General features: G+C 45.4%; 1 protein-coding gene across 18 annotated transcripts in view; it reads left to right on the top strand.

The window, feature by feature from the left end:
- Positions 1-20,577, top strand: part of TSPAN4 (tetraspanin 4) — a 716,150-nt gene that overhangs the window by 378,772 nt on the left and 316,801 nt on the right. For 16 of the 18 annotated variants that reach the window (XM_065594660.1, XM_065594664.1, XM_065594659.1 and 13 more), the window contains one exon: positions 18,338-18,417. Coding sequence is in view for 11 of the 18 variants with exons in the window: in XM_005307286.5 (XP_005307343.2) it covers positions 18,338-18,417 (80 nt within the window). In the remaining 7 variants the exon portion in view is untranslated. Of the gene's footprint in view, positions 1-17,381; positions 17,752-17,814; positions 18,418-20,577 lie in introns of those variants that run through there. The other 2 variants (XM_024109648.3, XM_024109647.3) reach the window with 2 other exon arrangements.

Raw genomic sequence — 20,577 nt, forward strand, 5'->3', positions numbered from 1 at the left:
CTGTTTGGAGCAATTTACCCCATGTAGTGCAGGGATGGTGGAATTTGTGCCCTAGGTTTGTCAAGGAGAATGAGGTTAATGCCATTAGAGCAAGTTTTAACCATAAGGAATCTTGTATGATGAGGTGAATTTTAATGGGGGTATGTTTCTACTGAAGCCTTTCAGATGGTTATTATCCAGGGGATGAGGGGCGAGGCAGCTGTCATCCTAGTACAGTATCTTGCATCTGGCTGAAGTGGGAGGAGTGGACACATGGCTCCTCTGGGAGTGTTGTCAGTTCCACGCTGTCGGCAGGCCATCAAAGGGCACTCACAAATAGAATAACAGTTCCAGCCCCTCCTCTCCTCTCAACCCCCACGGTTTAAGAACTTGTCACATCCCTTACATGTCTGCCTGATCTTCACCAGTCCTGTGAGTATCCTGATTCTGTGGCAACCAGGTGAGCCTCCAAACTCATTCCTTCTGCTTCCCTTGCCCCCGTCACATGCAGAGGTTATACCCCCAAATGGAAATCTTAGGAGCAGATGACTGCCCTTCCTGTTGAATTACAAGGCTTGTTAAAATGCAGCTTTTGGCCACAGTAATTTAACTGCACAGGCATCACTGGGGCTGCATGATTGTTATAAACCTAGTCTGATAGTTGTGTAACTAATCCCAGTCTGATACACTTATACCACACCCTGGCAGTGAGATCTGAGTGTCTAACTGAGGGGAGAATTCTGCTAAAGGGGCTGCACAGGTGTAACTGAGGGTAGCCTGTCCCAGAGCCTGTTGAGGTAAATGGATAGACTCTCATTGACTTCAATGAACTTTGGAGTGGCTTCCTAGTACAGTAGGCTTTTTGTCCTCTGTGATAGTCACAAAAAATAGCCACCGTCCCTCAAGTCTAGATTGCTAAGAAACCAGGGAAGGTTTGTTTCTAGCATCTCTATAGCTGGGTCCTCCGAGAACTGGAAGAATGGAGATGGTCTAGGCCAGTGCTTCTTAAAGTCGGGCCGCCGCTTGTTCAGGGAAAGCCCCTGGCGGTCCGGGCCAGTTTGTCTACCTGCCGCATCTGCAGGTTCGGCCGATCGTGGCTCCCACTGGCCGCGGTTTGCCGTCCCAGGCCAATGGGGGCTGCGGGAAGCGGTGCAGGCCGAGGGATGTGCTGGCCGCCCTTCCCGCAACCCCCATTGGCCTGGAGCGGCGAACTGCGGCCAGTTGGAGCCGCGATTGGCCGAACCTGCGGATGCGGCAGGTAAACAAACCTGCCCGGACCACCAGAGGCTTTCCCTGAACAAGCAGCAGCCTGACTTTGAGAAGCACTGGTCTAGTGGGCTATTTGCTGTTTTTATTATTATTATTATTTTATTTTTATTTCAGGACAGATGAAGGCAAGTGAAGACCAGTTTTAGCAGATTGCTAATTGACTTTGGCCAAGGAGTTCTCATCATATGAGCACTTTCACCAGTCTTCTGTTGCCTAAGAAATACTTTCCAGCCTTTGACATAACAAATCTCCTTACACAGAGTAGGGACAGCAGTAGCTTTATGATAGTTTATCGTGGGCCCAGATAAAATGGATGGACATTAACAAAGAGTAATTTAAAGTAAGCATGTCTTCTCCCAAACACAAGGCTTGGGTGGCCCTCAGAAAAGGCCAGCAGGCATTCTAATTAAAGATTAATAGGCTCACAATTATACACCATTTTATAGCAATATTATTGGTACTGCTAGATCTATATGGCAATCTTCAAATGTCTGGAGATGGTTATGCATATTAAGTGCCCCCAATTAAATCAGAGATTCTCTCTTGCCCTAGTGAAAACACCTGGGCACTGTAATAAGGAAAGAGATACAGTCTGAATCTCCTATGGAAAGATCACTGTGTCTGTTTCTATATTTCATAAACCAGCTTGATATTCTTACATCCACAGTTTTATGTCCCTGCATTCAGATATAAGGATCAATCCTCAGGTGCACCTGAGCTGAGCTTGCTGAAGTTTTCCATCCCCAGCAATCTAGGGGCTAGTCAGGAGCAGATGTGTAGCCCCTGGCATATTTTAGAGCAGCCTCAAGTCTGCTTTATTTTGTGGTAACAGGAACAGCTCCCTATGAGCCATTTTGCTGGCTGAGGATCAGCAGGCCCTCACTCCTTCCCACTCCTGACATGCCTCTTATGCTAGAAGGTGAAGAAGTAAGTGGCGTAAAGCTGTACCCGGCTAGGATTCTCCCACATCGGGGAGTTCTCATCTGCTTCATGGTCAGCTTGTGCTGCTCTGTCAGTGCAATGTGAATTTACAGGGTGCTAAAGCAAGCCCAAAGTGTTGTATGGGTGTTTAATTGGGAAGGATGGCATCTCTGTTCCACAAGGAAAGGTGAGAACATTCAAGCAGTCCAGTTGGCTGAGTGCTCCTAGTTGCTTTAATTTATTTATTTATTTATTTATTTATTTTGATTCTTGGAAAGCTTGCCTACAAGTTTGAACAGTTAGAGAAAAACTCAGTATTACACTCCTTGGGCCAAATTCACTAGAATCCACAGAGCTGACTTTGCATTCGTTGGAATTATGCCATTTTATGCCAGAGATGGATCTGACCCATAACGTTTAACGTTCAGAACCGTTACTGTGATGCCCTGGCTGCATATTTTGCTGTGGGAATTTTGGGACACTTGATGATGATATACAGAGAAAGGAAAAAGTTGTAAATCAAGGAAGTGAATGAGTGATCACTGTGCGTTCTTCAGTCTCCATTCCCTGCCATCCCTGACAATGCCATTTGCAGGGAAACAACCTCAGACAACTTCCTTGTTTAATTCATAATAGTCTGATGAAGACAAGAAACAAACCAACCTACCTATGGCCACCCGGAGGAATGGCCATACATATAACAAAGTAACAACTGCGTTGTGGTTGCGGGGTTGACCCTGAGAGTGCAGTGGCTTGGTTTTTTATACACTATGTTTGTTTTGTTTTTCTATCCAAATTCAGAATTTCAGCAAATATTCAAAATGGGGGAATATTTTGAAAATTCCTCTTAGGCACCTGTTCAATAAATGTATATGCTTTAGCTCTTCTCTAATCAGCAAAGCATTTAAATATGTGCTTAAGTTGCACTGACTTCAATTGATACTTCAGTCTGTGGTTAAAGTTAAACATAGGCTTAACTGCTTAGTTGAATAGGCATGGACTTAGCATGCTTTTTATTTAACTTAAGTTTGCAGAATTGAGGCCTCATTGAGTAACAACATAAAAGTCTTTAGTGCCGGGGTCGGCAACGTTGGCACGTGGCTCGCCAGGGTAAGCACCCTGGCGGGCCGGGCCAGTTTTATTTACCTGCTGACGCGGCAGGTTCGGCTGATCGTGGCCCCCACTGGCCGCAGTTCGCTGTCCCGGGCCAATGCGGGCGGCGAGAAGCGGCGCGGGCGAGCGATGTGGTGGCCGCGGTTCACCGTCCCGGGCCAATGGGGGCGGCAAGAAGCGGTGCTGGCGAGCAATGTGCTGGCCGCAGCTTCTCGCCGCCCCCATTGGCCCGGGACGGCGAACCGCGGCCAGTGGGGGCCACGATCGGCCGAACCTGCCGCGTCAGCAGGTAAATAAAACTGGCCCGGCCCGCCAGGGTGCTTACCCTGGCGAGCCGCGTGCCAACGTTGCCGACCCCTGCTTTAGTGTCTAACTGTCAAGTAAGAAATTTAAACAGGGGAATATAAGGTTAAAGGTCATCTGAGTGCTGATGTAAATAGGTGGGTGCTGATCCAGTGATTTAAATGTAGCTGGGTCCATTTGTTTTGTTTATATTTTATTGTTTTTTTTTCTCCCAAAAGGAGAGGGAAAGACGAAAAGAACAAAATAAATAAATAAATAAAGGAATGGAAAGAAAAGGAAGGAAGGGGCAAGGAGAGTGACATCTCAGCCTCCATCTGACAGGAATTAATTAAAGATTTGTAAATAGTCAGACCAGATCTTTTCAGATTTGCCTGAGGTCCCTCATATTGCTTAGGTGATAGAACAGGTTGCCTCCAGGGAGAGAAGCTGGGCACAGCAGCTTAGCTGACCTGGCAGCTAGAGAGTGGATAACATTTAGGAGAAGAGGGACCTCAGTGGGGTCAATTTACGCCAGCAGAGAATTGGGCCCTAAATATCTTTGTTATAATTAAAACTAAATATTTTGTGAATTTAAATGTTTTCATTTTCAAGCACTTACATTGTGCGGTGTGTTGCAATATTTTATTCTGAAGCTTCTTTGCTGATTCTGCGTCTAAAGCCGGATCTGATTTCTCATTGTTCTGTATGCTAAGTATGGGGAGTCAGAAGACAAAAGCTCGTTCCCCTGCCTGCACATAACATTTCTCAGGTAGCAGGAGTTCCCCCTTTTTTGCTTGAGTGTCTACAGAGATGTCAGGGAAAAAGAACCCCTGCTGTTTACTGTCAGTGTTTAGGATGAGATAAGTCTCCATGGTTCCTTATACATCAAGAAGAAAAGATCATAGCTGATGGCATTGTATATATCTGGCTAGTCACATTTTCCTTAAACAGGTGCATTGCCGTTTCATATTAAAATTTAATAGTCACCTAGTGTTTTGTTTATTATTCCTTTCCAAATACTCTGTTTAAGCCATTTAATTTGCTGCAGACTGTTTCATATTTCAGTTTAATTTTAAACGCTCTCCGGTGAAGCTTGCTTTATAAGGATTACATTCTGGATAGGTGCTGTAGAACCTCCGTAATATTTTGGCTTAGCTGCCTATAAAAAGTAATGTTCTTTTACTTATCCTCAGAAGTTACTATCTTTCAAATGGAAAAGACCGAGTCAAAAAGAAACTGTAGCTCCCCACAGGAGTTCAAGTCCTTTTTAAAAACAGAAGTTCGTTTATATTTCATCTGGGATTTTCAAAGGAGCCTAAGGGAGTTAGGCACCAGCTGGACTTTTTTGAAAATCACAGGATCACAGCCCTAACTATGGCCCTGATTCAGTAAAGCATTTAAGTATATGCTTAACTTTATGTTACACGAGTAGTTCCACTCATGGGCGGCGGGTACCGTAGACTGGGGAGGCTGTGCCTCCCCAGATAGCCAGGCGTGGCCCCGCTCACGCGGAGCCCCCAGGTTCCTCCCTCCTGCTTTCTGTGTGTGGCAGTGTGGCTCCAGTCCCCCTGTGCGGTGGCCCTGCTAGCCCCCAGCCCCACTCCTTCTACCCAAGGCCCCGCCCCTTCTATGCACCTCCCCCTGCCAGAGCTGGGAGCCCCTCACCACCGGCCCCTGCCCCAGGCTAGCCCCCCCCAGCTCTGGAGTGCTGGGAGGGCAGGTGGGCATGGCCCCAGCTCCCCAGTGCCAGGAGGGCAGGTGGCACGCGGCTGCAACCCCCCCACATCCTCCCAGCACTCTGGGGCTGAGGGGGCTAGCCTGGGGCAGGGACCGGTGGCCGCAGTAGGGAGGGGCTCTGGACTCCGACAGGGGGAGGTGCATGCAAGGGACAGGGCCTCGAGCGGAAGGGTTGGTGGGTAGCCTCCCCCAGCCTGCAGTTCACACGCCGCCCACAGTTCCACTGAATTGCAAATTATGCTCATGCTCAAGTGTTTCGCTGACTTTGGGTCTAAGTGACCTGATCTTCAAAAGTGCCAAGCACCCAGCAACTCCCATTAAAATAGGGTTACCATACGTCCAGTTTTTCCCGGACATGTCCGGCTTTTTGGTAATAAAATCCCCGTCCGGGGGGGAATTGCCAAAAAGCCAAACATGTCCGGGAAAAATACCACCGGCCGGGCACTTCCCCTCCCGCGGCTACTGTGCTCCCTACCTCGACTCTTCTGCTCTGTTTAAAGCCAAGCTGCCCAAGTGCTACTAGCTTCAGGCAACCCCCATGCTTCCGGACCCTGAGCCACCGTCCGGGTACTTCCCCTCCCGGGCTCCGGGGGCGCAGGGCCCAGAGGCATGGGGGCTGCCCAAAGCCCGAGCGCTACCGGGTTCACAGTTTGTTGGGCAGCCTCCAGACCCTGCGCCCCTGGCTGGGCACTTCCCCTCCTGGACTCCAGCTGCGCTGGGGAAGCACCGGCCAGGGGCGCAAGGTCTGGGGGCTGTCCGGCAAACCGTGAAGCCGGTAGCGCTCGGGCAGCCTTTTTTGCGTGGCTGGGCGGGAGGAGGGGGAATGCGGGGCGCTCAGGGGAGGGGGCGGAGTTAGGGCAGGGACTTTGGGGAAGGGGTGGAGTTGGGGTGGGACCAGGGGGTGGGAAAGGGGCGGGGCCAGGGCCCCATGGAGTGTCCTCTTTTTTTATTTTTTAAATATGGTAACCCTACATTAAAATCAGTGGGAACGTCCGGGTACTCATTGCGTTTGAAACTTATTTTAGGAGCCTGCGTGTGGATGTAGGAGCTTAACTTTTGGCTTTTCGAAAATGTTGGCTTTACATTTTTTTTTTTTTGAAGATGCATGGAAGCAAACAGTTAATTTTGAACTTACTGTTCTGCAGCTGCAGTATTGAGAGTAATGCATATTATATGCCGGCTAGGATACAACAAATGATTATCTTTGTTAAAAACCAATGGTGTTTCTTTTTCCCTTTTCACAGCTGCTTTAAAATACCTGCCATCTCAAGTTACCATGCCGGTGGGCAGTTACAGTGGTTTTTAGGTCTGATTCATCACTTTGTACTAGACAGCAGGAGTATGTGTACTGGCTCTGTGTTTGAAGTGCTATTTCTTTGAACCTCAGCTGATCTTTCAGGTTAGAAGATGCAACCTAATTTTAAGAAAGCTATCACATATATTGCACTGGTGCTGTACAGTGCTGCTGACTCTGCATGGAAATGTCTGGCAAAGATTCTCTTTGGGCAACAACTCAACTTATACAGAATGTCGCATGATCTGCATTTCTATTCCTTTGCTCTTTATTACTGAGGGCATTGGCAGGAGAACTGGTCTTTTGCTTCTTAAGAGTTCATCTGCTAGAGCTGCTTATCCCCCATCTGAAGCAATAATCCTCTCTGCTCATGACATAAAAATAAATAGTTATTCCTAGGGAAACTGTGGAAGCTCCTCACTTGGACCACTAAATATTAGACAGCACAAAGCACTAAAACCCCCAGGGAAAAATCCTGTGTTAACAGAGAAGTGTACAAGAAACTTAAAGGGCCCAATATGGAAAAGGAGGCCTCCAAGTCATGCACATAGAACTTTGAGCCTGATCCAAAATCCTCTGTCAAAGATAGTCTTTGCACTGATTCCACTGGGCTTAGGGGCAAGCACTGTGCTCGTGCACACACACATCAGCTCCTCTATTTTCTTTGCACTGCTGTTTGGGCTTGCAGGTGCTAGAATTGTCATGAGCAAATTCCATGTGCCCAGCTGAGGTTGTGGGTGTAAATTCCATCACATTTGCACTTCACCTTTGCACGTAGGTGAATGCGCGTAAAAAGTGGGCCAATTCCTGCGTATGCAACTTTGCACATGCATAAATAAACGCCATTGTAAATCATGCCCAAAATACCTTCTCTCTGTCTATGATTTTATTATTTCCATAGCAACTAATTATGCCATGAACCAAAGATCATGACTTCAGGTGTATATCAGCAGGAGGAGAGGAAGAGCTGTTAAATGAATATCCTTTTTCATGCAAATTTCCTTAATTTATAAGGAAAGATAATTATAGAAAACATATCTGCTATATAAGTGGAATTGCCTCTGAGTTGAATGTTTTTCAAAGTTTTGTTGGCGGCATCAGTAGCTCTTAAAAAAAAAAGGGCGCTTGGGTACCAAAAGACTGGTAAATTCAAATAGTTGAGCAAACCTCTAGAATGTCTGTTCTCCCCTCCCCTCCCCTCTCAGAGCATCACTTACATTCTAATATCCAGGGCTTAGCCTCTTTAAACTGAAAGTCTAACTGCTAAAATTGCCAATGCCAAAGCAAGGACCCTGTAAACAAAAGGGAAGGAATGTGTTCCATGCTGGAATAAACAACTGCAAGGCAAATCCCTAGGGCCTTTTCCTTCTTCTTCTTTAACTGTTCATTCGGTTTCTCACTGAAATAGGTTCCACGGTGGTTATGAACTTTTTCATAATTCTGTCTATGATAAAAGGCTGTTAAATTGATACTCATCCTAAGCTTCCCACTCCATCATATGCCAAAATATTGCTACTTAAGCAGGTGAGCTCTGTGGTTACAGCCCAGAATATGACAAACAAGTAGTTGGTTTGCCCGTTTAGCTCTTATTAGGTTTTTTGGGCCTATCTCACTGACATATAATCCCTCTCTGTTCAGGAACTGTACATACACAAACAGCGTAACCAGCCCCAACGCACATTCTTCCGGAGCTCTGTCCCCCTCACAGAGGCCTGATAGCCGTCTCCAAAACCCGCTGCTCTCACTACTTCCCATTGCCTCCCCACAAGGAGCAAATGCAGGAGAAACACAGGAGTCAGGGGGCAGCAAGATATATCCTTTGATCACGGATTTTAACCATATTTTTTCTGTTTCAGCCTGTCTGTTTCAGCCTTAGTTTTCTACCATTGGCATTCAAGTGTCTGACCCAGGGTGCAGCGTGTCAGAAAATCAAGAAAATCTATGTGGGAGAAAGGGAGGAGAGGGGTCATTACATCGATTAAGGCTAGTGTACTATGACAGTGATTCACCAGATCTTCGACTCCTTGTCCTATAGATGGGAAAGCTGCTCTCCAACTCAAATAATTAATAATAATACAGCCATCTGTCAATGTGCTCACGTATGTCTGATGTTCACATTAGAGAGCTCTCTGCCTTTTGAACAGAAACTATGTACCTTAAATGGCTCTGTTCCACCATTTATCTTACAGGGACATGGTCAGGTCAAAAATTGTAAGCCTGATTCTCTGTTGTCCTGCACTTTGTAAAAATCAGTTACAGCTGTGCAAAATGAGTGTAAAATGTTTCCAAATCAGAGCATGCACATTGTCCCAACTTTGGCTGAGTATAAACGACTGCACACGGAACACCAGGAACGCCCATATTGTGAAAGAAGTTAGTTACTTGTGATTTTGAAAGCTGTGGATTATTAACAGCAAAAGAACTTTAAAAATATCAAATGCATCTTTTACTGCTGTTGTTCTTTGCTTACTTTTTGCATTTCTCTAGACTTAGACAATGAAAATAGATTAGTCAGCTTCATGATTTTTTCTTTTTCTTTTCAGTTTCACTCTCACAGTTCTGGAGTTGCAAACAGGCCAGAGAAATGCTTATTTAGATTTTTTTTAAAAGATTCTACTGTAATGTTTAAAAATATAATGGAGACATTTCTATTAGTCTTAGCCTTTGGAAGAGCTTGTTTTTACAAAGCCTAAATTTTTGGGCCAAATTTGACCTCACAGCAGCTCTTAAGGCATTACATGCGCATTGGAAAAACAGCGGAAAGGAGGTTTATTTACTAGTTATCTTGTTGCAGAGAGAGAAGCAGTGCAGTCAGTTTTAATTAATGCTTTAATGTAAAGCATTGAAGGTATCTGTGTATGTATATTTAATTAACATGTTTAAGTATTTACTGTGTAGTAATAAACCCATAATTGATTTATTATCATACTAACCCATGGAACCATCACAGTAACCTATGAAAGAGACATTCCTGTGATAGTATTAGGTCTTAGAACCACATACGCTTGAGCATGTGTCATTTTCGATCTAGTAGAGTGCAGTGTTGCATGTACACATGGTGGAAGAATAGAGGGAGACACCTAAATATACTATAGTTTTTGCAGTGGTTGCCGTTTTTATTCGGTGGGCCACTTTGTAATAGATTTGACTGCTCTGGAATCATCACCACAATTTAAAGTGAAAATTCTTGGAAAGAAAGGCAAGGTTGGATTCTTGCAGATGAGCAAAGGACTATTGTGCCATATGTAGGAGGCAGCATAGGAGAATACTTGGTAAGGTTTATGTGAGAAGCTCACAAATGGGCTGTTGAAGGTAGGGACACTGCTGGAGCATAGGAGAGGGGGTAATGCAAATTGAGACCAGCTTGATTAAGGGCAGGGACAGAGTTGTCTAGAGCTTTGAAGACAGTGAAAAGAAGCTTAAAGTTCCAGCAATAGCAGATGGGGAGCGGTTGGAATGATTCAAAGAAAGGAGTGACATGAACAAACTGACGAAGAAAGACGATCAGTTAAGTCATTGTATCTTGTATGGATCAAAGAGGGAAATGTGTGCGTGCGTGAGAGAGAGGTCAAAGAGGAGGGAGGATGTAGTAGTGAAGGTGAACACAATGAAGGAGTGATCCAAAATCCGTTGGTTTCAATTGACTTCAAATCTGACTCTGCAAGATTTAGCCATAGTGATGGAAAGGAAAGCATAGACCTGGGAACTCTTGTGGAGGAGGAAGAAGAAAGAAAATTTGGAGGTGGCCTGGATATGGGAGTAGCCAAATATAACCCCCAGATTACAGGCCCATTTGGCAGGAAAGATGGTAGTTTGGTTAATCATGATCGAAAAAGGGTGAAGTTGAGTAAGTTTAGGGAAGGAAGATAAGGAGTTTGGGTTTCACCTTGTTAAGTGTAAGAAGAGGATGAGGCAGCTAAGAGGAGTTGTCAAAGAGACAGGCCAAGATGGTTGGATGGAAGGAGACAGATTAGGAGTGAAGAGGTAGATTTGTGAGTTGTTTGTATAGAGATGATATCTGAAGCCATGTAAATGGATGAGATTGCTCAGAGAGAGGATGTAAAAGGGTAATGGAGTTGTTACAATTCTGCCTTTAACATCTAAGCCTGTTACAGTATCGATCTTTTGCCAGGATTTTGTTTTATGTTATTACTGTGCAATCTTCTTTACTCCATGGGCCAGGATTTTGTGACGTAAATCTACTCCACCATGACATGACACTTCCACTCACACCAATGTGGACAGAGCTGTCACAACATAAATGTTAGTGTACCACTGAAATCCGCACCAACTGAATCTCTGTTAGTGAGACTGCACAGTGATTTCTTTCTTGTATCTGAGAATCAATATGAACTGGCCAAAGGATAACAATGTACAGATGCAATTGAGAATGTGGAAAGTGGATGGGTAATAAAGATTAATGTGGGCTGGTTTGGGATTCCTTCCCTGTTTTTTCCTTGCTTGACAGGGGAGTTAATTTATTGCTGGCCTATATGAGCAGAAATTACTACATCCCTCCTGGACTGGTTCAGCTACTCTGGCTGGAGACCAAGGGGGCTTTGCCCATTCCTTGCTTTTTCCTGCGCACTTGCTCCAGGGAGGGAACAAGTGAGTAGCCCTATTTACTCATAATCACCCATATCTAAAGTCCAGGTAGCCCTTGGATAGCGGTTAGGAGGGTTTTGACTGCCTTGCGGGCACATAGTCCAATTCAGAATCTAGCCCTTTGATGGCAATGCTGTTTCTATAGGGCTCTGCATTTGAGGTGCAAAACTTCTTCCCGTCTCCTGCAGGAATTTCTAATTTAGAACAGAATTGATCAAAAAGAGGTGGATTCTATATATGCATGTTATAGGCCACTGAATTACTGTATATTGATAGTGAGCAACAGATAGATATTAGACGGAAGAGAGAATAGCAAGCTCCCTGCCAAAAAGATCCCTTAAAACAGGGGTTCTTGGGACAAATTTTTTGGTGGCCACAGAGTGTGACTACCAACTCTTGCTGGTGGCTACTCTCACACTTTTTCCTAAAATACTTAATTAGCTTTAGGAAAAACAAATAAATATGCGCATATATGTGTCCAAATCATTGTAAATTTTTTTATTACTAGCTAGTAAGTCTGTTGTGAAAAGTGATATTAACAGACATACAAGTATTGCTTTTTACAACAGATTTACTCAGCCCTGTTAAGCCTTGGGACAAATTAAGCCCTGGATGGGGGAGGGGGTCAGGGGAGGCAGCAGGGGCCAGGAGAAATGGAGTGGATGGGGGGGAGGCAGTGGGAGACTGGAGCCCGAAGACCTGTGGCCAGAGCGTGCTGCCCCACCACTCCAGGGCTGAAGACTGAGCCGAACCGCCCCTAGGAAGGTGGGGAACTCACTGGCTGCCTGCTTCTCCAACACTATGCCCCAGGTGTCTCCAAAGGGGAGGCAGGGCCCCACCTCTGCTGGCGCCTCAGCAATCAACACCAAGACAGTGCATCCAGGAGCAACAGCGGGGGGAGGGGCCACTTGCTACTTCCTCCCCCCCCCCCAATAATAGCCCAGGAGGCTGTGGCCGCAAGAAAAGCCCCTGGTGGCCGCATTTGAGAAATATGCTGCCTTAAAAGAGCTGCCAATACTATGAGCTATATTGTCACTGGGGTGGTGAAGGTTGAGGTGGAACCATCCTTCATATTGGGGTGCACTGGCACTAGCCCATGTCTGGCCACTTCAGTGTGGAAAGACTCCTGTCTGAAAGGTAGCCCTGTATGTTGTTTATTATTTATTACCCAGGAGCCACTTTTAGAAACTCTTTCTTCTGCTTCACGTCTTGGCTTTATAAATAAATCCACACATGTGCATTAAGGACTGATTGTGTGGCAGGTTTTAATATTTGTGCTGTGCCATCCTCTCAAGAGTGTCAGGTTCCTTCCTGTTCCCCATGACCTTATGTTGGGAAGCGGGGGGGAGAGGGGGAAGGAGGAGGAGGGAAAAGAAGCTTGAGAATTTGCTGTTTATTTTTATTGGGCGATTGATTTCTTGCCATGAGGGAGGGTCAAATCTGTTTTAATGAATGGCATAATGTGACATCTGGAGGCCAGTGAAAAGGAACTAGCTTTGAGCCCCTCAGAAATAGGGTTTATAATGGAGATGTTAAGCTGGTCCCTATTACACTCTGGAAACACTGTGGGGCACTGTCATAACTATAAAGGGAAGGGTAACAGCTCTCCTGTGTACAGTATTATAAAATCCCTCCTGGCCAGAGACTCCAAAATCCTTTTACCCGTAAAGGGTTAAGAAGCTCAGGTAACCTGGCTGACACCCGACCCAAAGGACCAATAAGGGGACAAGATACTTTCAAATCTTGGGCGGGGGGGGGGGGGGGAAGGCTTTTGTTTGTGCTCTTTGTTTTGGGAAGTTGTTCGCTCTTGGGACTAAGAGGGACCAGACATCAATCCAGGCTCTCCACATCTTTCTGAACAAGTCTTTCATATTTCAGACTTGTAAGTAAACAGCCAGGCAAGGCGTGTTAGTTTACCTTTGTCTTCTCAACTTGTAAATGTACCTTTTACTAGGGTGTTTACCTCTGTTCGCTGTAACTTTGAACCTAAGGCAAGAGGGGGGTCCTCTGGGCTCTTTAAGTTTGATTACCCTGTAAAGTTATTTTCCATCCTGATTTTACAGAGATGATTTTTACCTTTTCTTTAATTAAAAGCCTTCTTTTTAAGAACCTGATTGATTTTCCTTGTTTTTAGATCCAAGGGGGTTGAATCTTGATCCACCAGGAGTTGGTGGAAGGGAGGAGGGGGAATGGTTAATTTCTCCTTGTTTTAAGATCCAAGGGGTTTGGATCTGTATTCTCCAGGGAATTGGTGAAGAGTTTCTCAAGGCTACCCAGGGAAGGGAATTAGCATCGAGAGTGGTGGCAGCGGACCAGATCTAAACTGGTAGTTAAGCTTAGAAGTTTCATGCAGGCCCCCACATTTGTACCCTAAAGTTCAAAGTGGGGAAGCAGCCTTGACAGGCACCATTGTTGTTAATAAATGATGACATGACACTATTTCAGCAGAGTATGAGAGGCATTATTTCTAGTTTTTCTTTATATTGATTCATTTATAATCGTGTGCATTTCTGTAGGCTCACCAGGGGTGTGTGCTAAATGGTGTGAATCACTTCTCACTCACATTGTACATCCTGGAGGCACATGGGTGTTTCCTGACCCCTAAGAAAGGGGCAGTGCTCAGCAACCTACATACACCTCTCCATTCTTTTAGTTTGGTAGTTCTTTTTATTTACATACTATGGCATTATGGGCTGCAATCCAGACCAGTGAGGGGCAGTGTCATCCCTGCCCTGCAACCTGGGATGCCTCACAATGCTTTGCTGCTGTAGCTCCCAACCTGGGCTCCTCCCAAACAGCATGCAGGTCACACCCTGAGTGTCTGTGTATAGCCATGGCCCTGGTCCAGCAACTCTGACACCAGCAGCCTGTCAGCAACACCAGTCACACTCTGGCTCCCAGCAGCCTTGGTTACTAGTTGCAAGATGACCCAAACACACTCCTAGTCCAGGATTTCCCCCAAAAAACGTGTGTGCAGCACTGTCCAGCCCTCTCCTGGACAGTCCAGATCTATTAGGTCCATTGCCCCCCCAAAGTGCTGAAAGAGATTCCATGCTGTTGTTCGCTAAGATGCAGATCTGTTTCCATCTGTTAGGTGATTGCCCATCAGCTTTGGTAAGGTGTCAGCTTGTCCTTTGTCTTTGAGAAGCAGGTTTACTCATTCTTCAAGTCGTGAATGCACTTCGGTCATGATTTCAACTTATGTTCATAACTTCACATATAATGTTGCTACACACATTTCACCATGATTATGTTGACCAGCCAGTTATTAGTTTTCAAGTGATACCTCACAAGGCATATTTTGTACAATGGTTATTACAGTAGTGGGTGAATACAGGGGTGCATGTGGCCACACATATATGGCCCCATCATAGCAGTAGCTGAGTCCTTCTCAGACATTATTTTAATCTCACAGCACCCCTGTGAGCTTGGGAAGTATTGTTACCCCTATTTTGCAGAAGATGAACTAAGCTACCAAATGACTTGTGCAAGGTCACACAGGTAGTCTGTGGAAGAGCTGAGAATTGAATCCAGATTTTCTCCTTCTCAGTCCACTCCTTTAACCAGAAAGCTAATCTTTCCTCCGTCCTACACCACTCTCCCATCCCCCATGTCGGTAGAGGTGGGGATTGCTGCAGAGGTGCTTCACTCTTTCCCATGGATGTCTTTTCGGGCTGTTTTAGGTGAAGTGGTTGTGGGTTTCCCTGCTTGGAGCATGGAATTTGCTCTATACAGCCCCGAGACGGGAAGTAAGGGAGCTTTAATGATTAAAATCCCTGAGTTTCCTCAGGACCCCTGTGAGGATAAACTTGGATGGCATGGGCAGAGGCACAGAAAGCCCGCTTCTAAAATGCATGGGGAAATTCCCTTTGGATTATCATTCCATTCATTACCCTCATTTAGGGTGACCAGATGAGAGGAAGAAAATATCAGGACACATGGGGGGGAGGGTCACCGGCGGAGCAAAAAAAAAAAAGGAATACCGCGAAATATCGAGACAAACACCTAGATCCCGAGATATCTGGTCACCCTACTCTCATTCTGGGATATTGAGAGACGCCAGGTACATTGGGCTGCACCAAGTGGATGTGTGCATCAGCAGCACCTAGATATGTTTGGTATGAGCAAAGTGGTTTAAAAAGAAACAACTAGAATTAAATGATGATAGCAAACAATTTGTGTTGAGATGGTCATGCAGAGGCTGTTATCATACTTAAGTACTCTTTATCTAAAAAAAAAAATTATCAAACATTAATTAATCCCCATCATCCCTTTGTGAGGTGGGTCGGTATTGTTATGGACAGGGTACACTACCGATCTGTGTCTTACGAAAACGCTGGGGCCACCTCATAGAAGTCAGATGATTCAAATTTTCATCCTCTCCTGGGCTTATCTGCAGCAATCAGGGACCAGGTAGGGAATGGTTAAGGTTCTGTAAGGTTGAGGCAGCTGAGTTCATCAGCCAAATGGGTCTGCCTGCCTTACATACCTAGACGGAAGCAGAGAGGGAAGCTACGGAGAAGTAAGTGGTGAATCAGAACTCAGAGCTGGAAGGATTGTTTGTTTTGGACTGTTTGTGTATCCTAGATGAGAAGGAGTTTATATTGGGGATGGAGTTTGTACCTGTAAGGAAAGGGAAGGACAGTTGCTGTAGGCCTGAAAGAGCCCCACTTGTGAAATATCTTTGTTGTTTGTTGTTATAGATAAGGAAACTGGGGTACAAAAAAGTTATGACAAGGCTGTAGAGGCGTGTGGGCTAAGAGCCAGAATTGGAATGTTCTTAGCACCTAGTGCAGTGCTTTCTCTCTAATACTAGCAGCAGGTGTGCTGTATATTTATATATTGGGGAAGAAGATGAATGGAAGTCTTCACGATTTATAAATGAACTGAATCGGGGCTTGTTTGCAGGAATGAACTAAGAAAGGTAACTTTGCTGCTAAATAAATTGATTGGTGTGTGCGTGTGTGTGTGTGTGTTTGCACGCACGCGCGCATGACCTGGTTTTATCTGGCCTATTTCTTCACATGAACAAATCTTTAAAAATATCAGCCAGCCACCTCTTCACCCTGCCCCAATATGCATAGTAAGAGACAGTCCCTGCCCCAAGGGCTTGCAATATAAATTGCTAAGACAAAGGATGGCAGAAATGAGGTGTTAATATTACAGATGGGGAGCTGAGGCAGAAGGAAATCAAAAACGTCTTGCCAGGGTCTCGCAGGGAGTATGTGACAGAGCAGGGAATTGAATCTAGCTCTCCTGCGTTCTAGTCCAATGCTTTAACTACAAGCACATCCTTCCTCTCTGAGAAAGTTGCATTGTGTGAAAGATTTTCTACTAGTTGCTGAAGTGTTAGAGCAGCTTGGGCCAGTTGTGGGGAGGTGAGCCCCACACGCAGAGCGTGACACCAACCCAATAGATTGGGTGTGGAAAAACAGATAGGTAGGTAGAGAAGCAAATGTAATGAAATAGCCTTAAACTGAGTGACAAGTCAGATGATACTGATTTGAAAAAAAGTAAAAAGAGAAGTCCCCACACTGAGTAAACATAATAGATAAGCCAGACCAGTCTTCAGGCAAGTGAGTTTTAATAGCATCTCCTGCAAAAACAAATATATATGCATGGGACTGTTATGATTTTTTGGGTCTAAAATCTGATAAATTGTCATAAGTGGGTTAATAAATACATTTGCTGTCATCTATAGCACTCTCTATGTGTATGCCATATGCAGCACATTCTATATGTGTGCCTGTGAATCTGGATGTGTAATGTATGCATACCAATCCTTGCAGGACCAATTGCATTTCAGACCAAATCTAAATTCAGTTGCTCTTTGCTGAGAACTACAAATTTGAGGAGCCACTAGCAGCTAGGATGATTAAAACCTGCTCCAAGCTTTGATGTACACAGGACTGATAGAGAATAGAATTACCCAGGGGAATGGACCTGGTTAAATCTAAGATACATACTGTAGTCCCTCCACCTGTGCAGTGATTGGTTAAAAGCAGCTTATGTTGGATTTGCTGAGAAGAAACCAAGGGGAGGTTTTTATTTTAAACAAGGTAGTGGTGGTGCGGAGTAATGTTGTCTGAGGGTAATTTTGATTGGCTGGGGGAGGGCAGGAGCTGGAGAGAATGCTGAGCAGGCATTCATGAGATACAGTAAGAACGCTCATTCTCTCTGCCTCTTGCTTCAGATGCAGGGATGGACCACAGAGCTGTGACTGTATACTAGCAGAGAGCATGATTGGACTGGAGTCTCAGAGGAGTGTCAGCAGCACTGTGAATGAAGCTCCGTGGCTCACTTACCATAGGCTCTGTCTGTGTGAGGAGAAACAGGGATCTTTAAAGTGAGCTGAGCATCTCAGGGCAGAGCAATGTGGCAAACAGGAATGGGGCACGGGAGCTGCTTGCCTTTTGGATAATTTCTGTTCTTGCCCACAAGTCTGTGCACCTTCCCTCTTGTGTGTTTTTAGCATGTGGAGCCAGGGTTTTATATGGCATTTGCAAAAAAAGCGAGATCATACTTCCTTTTTTTTAAATTAATTGCTTTGGGTACAGTATATCTCTGTTTCTTCATTTGCTTTTTGGTAGTAGGGCGGGCTAGGGGGGGAAAGCGTGAAACCAAAGGGAATGTTTACTTGTTCAGAAGTCTCTCTCACACGGAAGCACGCTGTTCCCTAACTCCTAGCTGAGCAGACTCCAGTTTGCCAACCTCTGCTTTACAGCACATTTAACTCCTTGACAGAATGGCAGACCAAAGAACAGCTGGTGCAAAGCAATAGGGGGATAAGGAGAGAGGAAAACATAAATAAACGTATTGCCCCCCACCGCCAACATCCAACAACTATCACATCAGTAGTAACCGTGGAACAATCGGAAGTCACCATGCGCAGGTCTAGCACCGATGAATCGACCTATCACAGGAGTCCTTCTTTGGACAGCAAGGATTACAGTTTTCCAAATGGCGCCTTCCGTCGCTACAGCAGCATGTATGGTGGCCAGTTTGGGGCCGCCAGCAACTCGTTTTTTGGATTCCACACCAACCCGGGCCCTAAAGCCACCAAGGCTAAGTACACGTCCCCCAAGGGGAACAAGTACGTTGTCTTTTACCTGGATCTCTCGTTTATTTTTCTCCTAGAGCTGAAGAGGTGCAGCATGGCTCACAACTGCCTGCAGTGCATCAAGTACCTAATGTTTGTCTTCAACCTTCTCTTCTGGGTGAGTACACATCTGAGATTGAGAGCTGTTTGCCTTTGTTTCCCCTTTTTTTAGTAAGAGGTGGGGGGAAAACACTGGGTATTGAAAGTTTTTTTTTTTTTTTTCATATTGTTTCCTCCAATTTGTGAGCACTGAAAGTTGGATGTAAGCAATGTCTAGGCCAATCTTTCTTTGGTTGTGGTAAGTCAGGATCAAGGTCATCTAGGTACCCTCCTTACCCTCCCATTTCCCTGTGTTCTACACAGGTAGGTCACAACACTGATATAGGGCAAAACATACTGAACAAAAGGTCACTTGTATGTATGCCTTTGACTACCTGAATACAATGGTTAACTTTAAGTACATGAATAGATTCATTGAAGTCAGAGGGATTATTCACATGGCTAAAGTTAAGCGTATGGTTAAATGTTCTTTTAGATCAGCACCTTGCAGCATTAAGCCCTGTATCAGGAGTCTGCAGGTGATTTTTCTTCCCCAGCAGTTGTGGGTCCTTGTGTGAATGTCTCTGAGCTATGGGTAGAATGCAATGCCTGCCTCGTCTAGTTTGGGTTATCTGAGGTTGTTATTCTGTGGCCTGGATTTACCCAATACTCACGCGTCATTGGAGCACACATGATGGCATGTACGTGCGTGCATCTCTACGTCATCATTTTAATAGATAAAGCAGCTGGTAAAAGCCAGCTAGTGGGTGTTTCTCTGCCTGGCGCAGGAAAGTGAGGGGTTTGGAGGCTGATTGAGGGAGCACGGTCAGGGATGTGGATCATGAATGCTCTTACCCATGTAAAAATGAAGTGACTTGATCGGCAAGGCAGAAGAGAAAGGGAGTTCCTCTTGTTTCAAAATAGCCCCATCCAGATCCCTGCATGGGAAGGTGTTTTGTTGGAGTGCCTATCTTCAGTAACTCCATCTGAACTTTCCCATGGTGGATCATGAGCAGGGAATGGAAGGATGGGGTGACGTAAAATGATGGCAGCACCATATTGGCATTTGGGGGTGGTCGTGGGGGGCTGTGGTTGGAAATGATGCTTTGCTTACTACAGACTCTCCATTCTCTCATGTGTTGCCGGAGGTATAAGGAAGGGTGTGTGCATGTGTGACAGTGATATTCTCTCTATCAAGCACTACTGTGCAATTGTCTGTTCCACGCATGCTGCAGTGCCTTGTGCATCAGAAATCACTGAGTGTCGGTAACTTCCTCCGGCACTAGTGTGACGCTCTGATACCAAGAATTCAGGACATGATAAACTAATGCAAGTCCACCGAGTTGGCCTCGTACTAAGAGGCACTATGAAATACAGAGAGGGTGCCCTTTAAGCCTCAGATAAGCTGATAGAAAGCGTCTGAGTAGGACTGCGGTCTGTTTTCCAACTCACATTCTCACACACACTGCTGGGGGCAGAAATAGCTCCTGATGTCTATCCCGGCTTACCCCCAAAGCTTCCTGAAAAGATGGGAACGCTGGCTCTCTTGCCCTTTTAAGCCTTATGCTTCTTCTAAGGCTATCGTCCGTCTCCGACTGAGATTATAGCGCAGTCAGCCAGCTGAAGCCTGTGCTGGAGAAATCCCACAGAATGTTGGCAGGAACAGTCCTTTTTGAAACTAGCCATGGCAGCCCCTCAAGGGATATTCTCTGTGAGCTGCTTCCTTTTATTCCATTCATCCTGCACAGATGCATATCCATATATTTTACAAGGTATTTCTGCATGTAACGTGCATGCATTTACAATGGGCTGATGGCAGACTGTTTCTTTGGAATGTTTCACAAAGGCAATGCCTTAGCAATCGTTCAGAGTGACAGATAAAGAGGGTTTGCTTTTCTCCCCTGAAGACATCAAAGCTTTCCCCAAGCATTGAGTGGTGGTGATGGGGGGCTGTTCGAAAAGAGAATACCATTCAGCCAGGAAGGCTCTGAACTAACTCAGCCCCGCAAGCAGGGGGAGGAGGTGCTGTCAAGTGCTGCAGCACACTCTCTATTTTGTTTCCCTTTGACATGCTTCCCGCACAGGAGGCATGATTGACAATGACAGTGTCCGAATGAGGTTTGCATGGCATGTAGCTGTAACTGTTGCAGATCTCCGGCTTCTCATACTGCAGAGAGTAAATAAATATAACCTATTAACAAGCATAAAGGTTTAAGTGGATTCTCTCTAAAGAAAAGCA

The sequence above is a fragment of the Chrysemys picta genome, chromosome 4, assembly GCF_011386835.1.
Source record: "Chrysemys picta bellii isolate R12L10 chromosome 4, ASM1138683v2, whole genome shotgun sequence".
Lineage (NCBI taxonomy): Eukaryota > Metazoa > Chordata > Testudines > Emydidae > Chrysemys > Chrysemys picta.